We start from the raw sequence: 7,457 nt of genomic DNA on the forward strand, positions 1-7,457 counted from the left end.
GCTGCGAATATATACGGCCCAACCTTCAACCCGACAAAATGACGCACGGCCTTAAATTTTCCCAGTCCACACCAAAAAAAAATCCGTCAATGATAGAAAATTGTCGGTTAATGTAACCTCTTCAGAAACAGAAATATAAAAGATGTAAATGTTTATACAGTCTTGTTTAACTTATATTTCGTTCCAAAAGACAGGCTTTGTTATCAGAAATCACCCCTCCTCCTCCTGAGTCCTCACAAATAAAATATGAAATGTTGAGTTTGCTTCGGGCTCGGGCCTGCAAATCAAGTGAAGTGATTGGGCTCGGGCTGGGTCGGGCTTAAATACCCTCGGGCCGGTTCGGGTCGGGCTCGATTTTTTAGGACCGATATTAGCTCTACAATTTAGAGTGTTCAATTAGCCAGCCCTGCATGTTTTTGGAACATGGGAGGAAACCGGAGTACCCGGAGAAAACCCACACAGGCCTGGGGAGAACATGCAAACTCCACACAGGGAGGCTGGAGCTGGAATTGAACCCGGTACCTCTGCACTGTGAGGTCGACACGCTAGCCACTGGACCAACAGGCCACTCTTGCGACTCCACTTTTTAAAAATAATATAATCCCCTGGCTATTTTTTAATTTAATATTCTTCAAACACATACATTTCATTTCAAATTGAAGTACCTTGAAGTAAATTGAAATAAAGTATCGGCACAGCATCTGCGATAGTGCAGACTCTACATTGGTCTGTCTCGGTGAGGAACGGGGTGAGCCGAAAGGCAAACACCTTTTTTTTTTTTTTTTTTTTTTTTTTTACTGGTTTGTTTTTTTACGTTTCTACCCTTACCTAGGATCACAGGTAGTGACCGAAAGAACAAGATCCCGGATACATGTGGCCAAAATGAATTTCCTCCAGAAGGTTTCCGGACTTTTTATCCGAGATAGAGTCAGCACCTTGTTCTATGAACGTCAACAGATTATACACAAGTTGGTTGTGCCTATTGTCATCTAAGTGAAAACAATTTATTTGTGATTTGTGTGTGTGTGTGTGTGTGTGTGTGTGTGTGTGTGTGTGTGCGTGCGTGCGTGCGTGCGTGCGTGCGTGCGTGTGTGTGTACACACATACACAAAGGCAATTATTCATGTTCTTTTTTTAATGTGTTAGTATAAATATCTCTTATTTATTTGTATGTTAAATAAATCAATCAGTCAATCCATATAGCCTACCACCTCATGTTCGAAGAATTTGTACTCCCTCCACAAGACGGTCAAGGCCACTGGTGGCCAGTCACTTCATTGAACAGTCAGCAAACAAACACCGAATAAGCACATGACCTCACGAGCTGCTGAGGGCCCTGACTCGTGTCAAGAAATACAACACACCAAAATAAATAAAATAAGTTTGCTACTTTGCACATTTTCGTCTCTCACATTGGTTTCCTTTTATCAGGTTCATATTGGAATTAGCATCATCTTGCTAACCCCATATTAACTTTACAATTGCCTGTTAATTAACCAGCTGAATATTTTTTTCCATAATTGTATTCACATTCATAGAAATTTTGCTGGTGAAGCTTCGCAAAGGACAGGAACTGCGACTGAGAGCTTATGCCAAAAAAGGATTTGGTAAGGAGCACGCCAAGTGGAACCCAACAGCAGGAGTGGCGTTTGAGTATGACCCAGACAACGCACTGAGGCACACGGTCTACCCGCGACCCGAGGAATGGTGCGTTGCGAGTTTCTATACAGAAACATCATCATCAGAATCGTGATGAAAGCTTTTCTGTTTTTTCATTGATTGCTTTGTTGCCATGCTGGCTTTAGGCCCAAAAGTGAATATTCCGAAATTGAGGAGGATGAGGTCCAGGCTCCCTACGACCCAAATGGCAAACCAGAAAGGTGAGGAAAGCTTCAATCGAAACCGAGCATATCCATGATTTGGAATCAAAGCACAAATCATCTGCCTTTTCCCTCTGCAGGTTCTACTACAATGTGGAGTCTTGTGGATCCCTCCGACCCGAGACCATTGTCATGTCCGCACTGGCTGTCCTCAAGAAAAAGCTGAGCGACCTGCAGACCCAACTCAACCATGAAATCCAAAGTGATGTGCTCACTATCAACTGAAGTCACATTGATAAATGGGGCTCGCGGACTTGTCTCTGTCTGTAGATTGCGCTCTAATTTTTTTCGCTTTTTTTTTTTTAATTTTATTTTTGTAAATCATTTTTGGATTGAGAGACAGTGTCGAAACAAAACATATTTTGCTTTGTGGTTGCTTCCTTGTTTGGTGGTCAAGGACAATCACGTCAAGTTTCGTCTTCATTTAGCATTCTAAAATGTCAGTGACCCAACATCATGTTACATGTAAACTTTTTTTGAAATTTGTCGAACATGTCTTTCATTTTAATTGAGGTACGCAATAAAGACTGTTTTCTTGTCATTCCAAATTTAAGTAAATTCTCTACAGCATCTGTTGTTCTGTGCAACAAGCTCTTAGAATGTCACAAATAATGAAGTTAATTGTGTAAATCGAACTTGTATTCACTTTTCTGCTCACTGATAACACTCAAAATTGATGTGAAATGTTCAGCCATAAAAAATGTTAATATGTGATGTTTTTTTTTTCTTTATCTGATTAGATAATTAAATTTAGCGCAGGACCATAGCTAGAAATCTTTCAGTGGAGTGGTCAGGGTGACCATAAGCACTTGTGTACTTTGGCTCCGAACTAGGGCTGAGCCGGGTACTCGTTTTGGATGGGTATCTGTTATGGATAATATATTTTTGCCAAGTATTAGCATGAGATTGAGTACAGCTTGTTATTCATTATCTGAAGGAAAACTCATTGGGTAACTACATATTTATTCTCGCTTCACGCTGTGTGATTGACAGCCACAAACAGTGACCGTCCTTTGTGAGACAGACTTTTTTTTTTCAACGGCGTTATGCTCAAAATGTGCATACATTTGCTACAAGATAATTTTGAAAGTAAAGGTGCTGTAGTGTCCATTTAAATTCCAAGAGGCGACTCTCAATTCCAAATATGCATCCACGCTCAGTGCCGACGCTCCTCTCTCCTCATCCTCGGGTCCACAAGGCACCTACCTATCCAACCGTACCAGATTGCAGATTGTACAACAGCGCCGACATCTCAGCTCAACAAAACGGGGTTGTGAAAAATGCTGCCCATTACAGGCGCAAAAAAAAAAAACAAGCGGCGACAGTCAAATGATGCCGACATTCCTCCCAATAAAAAAATCAGTGCTGGTACACGCATGCTGCCAAGAAGGCGCAACCAGCAAGCACAAATTCTTCTCCTTTGACGAATGTTGTGGCCAAAAACGCTGAAAACAGTCCACATCAGGTCCACACGAAGCAACAACAAACACCATGTGACAAAACGAAAGACAAAAACAGCAACAAAATAAAAAGCAAAGGTCTTGAAGAGCAGTTGCCGACTGCTACCTACTAGGGCACCTTCTTGGATCATCTCATCTTGCTTGTTGGAGCAAGTGGAGCTCTGTGTGCTTTCCAAACTTGGATGCAGCTCACGTCGCTCAGATCAGTTCTCAGTTTTCCTCAGCTGCCCTCCTTGTCACTTTTTATCATAGTTTAAGTTAGCTGATAAACTTGTTCCGCAACGTACACGGTGCGATAGTCCGCTTTCACGTGACATCTCTTCTGCTTTGTATCTTGTTGCCCACCATCTTGGGCAGATAGCATTCGACTCCACCGTTCATTTGATCACAAAACGGGCTGCTTGGCTGCTGTTAAAATGATGCACTCTTGATATGTCATAGGGTTTTATAACAACGGGAAAAGTGAAAAAGATCGAGGTGTAGTGACTTCTGTGTACATAATTCACCACCAACTGCAAATGTGTGAATGCAATGTTCATATGCTTGTCAGAGAGTTCACGATTATTTGGTAACGGGGTAGAAATAATTGCAGTCCCTTTAAGGACCGCCATTTTAGTCTGCTTGTTTCTATGGAAACTTACTTTCGGCGGGCTTCGTTTGGCACGAGTGTTTTTTTAGTGGTGCAAATAAAAAAAAACACGACACACTCTCTCTCGGAGTGCGCACGTGAGAAATTGTCGCTTTCTTCGAGTTCTACAATTTCCACAGAGGTTTCTTTTGAATTTCAAAGAAAATTATGCATCAGGGCCCGGAAACGGAAAAAAATGTCTGAAACACGACAAGCCAAGTGGCTGAGTAACATCTCCCGTGCAGACCTCAATGGCCAATCCATAGTTTGGGCTCATATGTACAGTGATCACTTTGTGAGCGCCAAATTTGTTTTACATTGAAATTGTAGTGATAAGAGATTATTGACTTGAAGCAACATTAAGCTTTTTCTCAAATCTTTATGGTGAGGAAAAAGCATAATGCCCATAACATGCAAAATACTGTGGCGATTGTTTTGATATTTGAAGAGGGTGAAAATGTCCTCATCCATCCTGATCCTCTTCTCCAGTGGTGGATGGTTCAAACTCTGGGGTTGGGGTCGTGCTCTTCCAGAGAAGTTCCAGAGATCAAAAGGTACATCCTAGGGCATTCTTTTTACACAAATTGTCACACAGAGAGAAACTATCTGTTGGCAAACGTGAATTGTTGGCTGTAGGGAGCTGAGATCCCTTTTCGAGCACCGTACTTTATTACCACCATGTCTACTTTCAGTTGATTTTCTGGCCTATCAGAAAGACACAAGATGGCACACATATATTCATGAAACATAGCTGAACGTCATCATGTGCAGTATGTGTGATAAAATAGTATGTGTGATTGGCGATAGAATACAACCAGCAACATCTTTTGTGTGCGTGCGTGCGATGAGTGCCTCAGTCGGCCACTTGGGGCTCTCCGTTCGAGGCATCTCTTCACTTCTTGCCCTTTTCTGAACAGGAAATACAAATTCAGATATTTTAATTATGAAATAATGGATAATTATTGGATTGAAAAGAAAGTCAATGTAAAGTACAGACCATCAAACTAAAATGGAAAATAATTTGTGATCATTACGTTTTTTTGTTCATTTTATTTTTACTCTTCACACGCAGACAAGGGCTAGCATGGAGCGGGACTGCTTCACTTGTCGACCCTGACGTCCATATTTAGACTAACACCAGTCAATACACCAATGACAGGAATGGCAAATAATACGGTTGCGTACGTGGACAAATAATAAACATCAAAATACAGGGTTCCCACTCTTCCACTTGCTTTTTATTTATGGGCCCTTTAAGGACTTTTGAGGACCAATTTGGCCATTTTAAGGACTTTTTCTCCATTCATCAGGGGGTTCACGGTGGATTTAATGCCCCGCTCAGGAATACGCGGGCTGAACAGAAAGCCACATATCACTGAGCTGATGTTCAAATCATTGCTGCCAAAGGAAGGGCACATCTTTATTTTTAGAGGCAATCAGCTAACCCTTTATTTGATATACTGTATGTCAAATTTTCCCTCTCCTACCTGTATCACAGGTAGGAAAATGAAAAAAAACCTTGAATTCATTCTGAAATAAAGTACACAAAGAATCATTTTAATTTAGAAAATGTATTTCAATGTATTTTAATAAACAGAACACTAAGAACAGAGCTAATGGTCAGCTGGGACACCTGGACAGGGTTTAGAAAAATCTGGTTTCACCAACAGTAGTACTGATTGCCCATCTTAGCAGTATCCAGTATACCTGAACAGGTGAAATGCATGTCAGAAGTCTAAATCCCAAATGGTCCAACCCTATTATTTTCCCTCATATCACCTTCAATGATCAGAAATGTTTTATAATGACAAATATGAAACTGATATGACAACTAGCAGTGACTTAGTTTTCTCCTCAATCTCTTTTGCAAGTTCTTGGGGATCAATTTTCTTTTGTTTTGCTGTGTGCCTCAATGCATTTGATTTGACCAGGAGGCTATGATAAGTTTTACCTCTCACGGAGATGCCTTTCTTGCACACTCGGCAGTAGGCCGACGTATAATCGCCAGCAATTTTTCCGACCCAATCACGGAACTCCGGCTTCTCCAGCCACGCCACTTGAAAATAGCATTGCCCGGAATATTTGTAGCGACGCCACTTGAGCGAAGCGCGCCTCAGCAGTCGAAAGTCCGCTGCTCTCTGCTGTGTGTGCGTCCGCGCGAACATGTACGCACTCTCACGTCTTTTGGTTTCAACCAATCAGCGCCAATGCAAACGACGTCACAAATCAAATACGCTTTGATCTACGACAACAAAAACCTAGCCCAGCCGAGACAACAACTAAGCTTAGCTGACGGACACACAGCAGGGAGCGGTGGACTATCGACTGCTGAGGCGCGCTTCGTTCGAGTGGCGTCGCTACATACTTGTCTGTCACTTGTTGAGATTGATAAATTCGATGAATAGATTTTTCCAGAAAATACGGTCATTGTTTGCCGAGCCGGCAACCAAACCATCCATTCACTGCCCCAGGATGGCGTGGATCTATTGTTGTTACCCGGAATGACCTGAAGTGATCACGTGATCATTGTCAGAACTAATCGGAGACGGCGGGAAAAGCAGAGCGGGTACCAGTTCCTGCATTTTCCGACAAAACTATGAATTGGAAGGGTGAGGAAAATGACATACACAAAAGAAATGAACACCGCAGGTTAATTTTTATGGATTTTTAGGGATTATAGAAGAGTTCCTTGAAAATTATGGACAATTAAGAGCATAATTTTACAACTTCTTTTTTATGGATTTTTATGAATTTTAAGGACCCGTACGAACCCTGAAATAAAAGTGATGACCATCCTGAGGGCCCAAGACTGGCAAAGATCCTGGAAAATTGTCTATTGACTATTTTTCACTTTTAAGTGGTGGGGCCCAAAATGCTATATCACTTCACGGGGCCCAAAATACTGGCACCTCTGCCCATAAAGTCTTTAGAGAAGTTTTCTACCATTAAATGTAAAGGGGTGGTAACAAGAATAAAATAATAATAATAATAGAAATAACATACATAATACAATAAATGTGAAGCGCTCAGTTTCTTGTGATGTATGCATACATTCAGTCTGGCTGCTTTGGAGACAGAAAACACACACTTGTGAGTCGTAATAGTCTCTGCCATGGGTTGTCAGAATGGAAAGAGCACACAGAGATCTAGTCTTTTATAGAATTCCTGCTGGTAAACACCCCTTTCAGAAAAAACGTCGAAAGTTATGGTTACAAGCTTGGCGACGTGAGAATGCAACGCGCCCAGTGCGGCAACACAAGCGATCCCGGAGAAGCCGGGGGGTGCCCCGGCGAGAGTTCTCTTTTCTCGGTGAAGGGCAGGGCGCCCTGGAATGTGTTGGCCCCGAGAGAGGGGCCCGCACCCTGGAGAGCGTCGTGGTTCCAGCGGCGTCCGGTGAGCCCCCGTTGGCCCTTGAAAAGGGGGGGAAGGTGTAAATCTCGCGCCAGGCAGGTCTCCAAGGTGAACAGCCTCTGGCATGTTAGAACAAGG

At 42.3% G+C, this 7,457-nt stretch overlaps 1 protein-coding gene across 1 annotated transcript in view; it reads left to right on the plus strand.

The window, feature by feature from the left end:
- The window catches only part of polr2c (RNA polymerase II subunit C), a 6,459-nt gene extending 4,031 nt beyond the window's left edge, over positions 1-2,428 (plus strand). The window contains exons 7-9 of the mRNA XM_019865284.1: positions 1,539-1,707; positions 1,806-1,880; positions 1,961-2,428. Of these exons, the coding sequence (XP_019720843.1) occupies positions 1,539-1,707; positions 1,806-1,880; positions 1,961-2,105 (389 nt within the window). The 3' untranslated portion in view covers positions 2,106-2,428. The remainder of the gene's footprint in view (positions 1-1,538; positions 1,708-1,805; positions 1,881-1,960) is intronic.
- The last annotated feature ends 5,029 nt before the right edge of the window (positions 2,429-7,457 follow it).

Source organism: Hippocampus comes, unplaced genomic scaffold (assembly GCF_001891065.2).
Source record: "Hippocampus comes isolate QL1 unplaced genomic scaffold, H_comes_QL1_v1.1 scaffold180, whole genome shotgun sequence".
Classification (NCBI taxonomy): domain Eukaryota; kingdom Metazoa; phylum Chordata; class Actinopteri; order Syngnathiformes; family Syngnathidae; genus Hippocampus; species Hippocampus comes.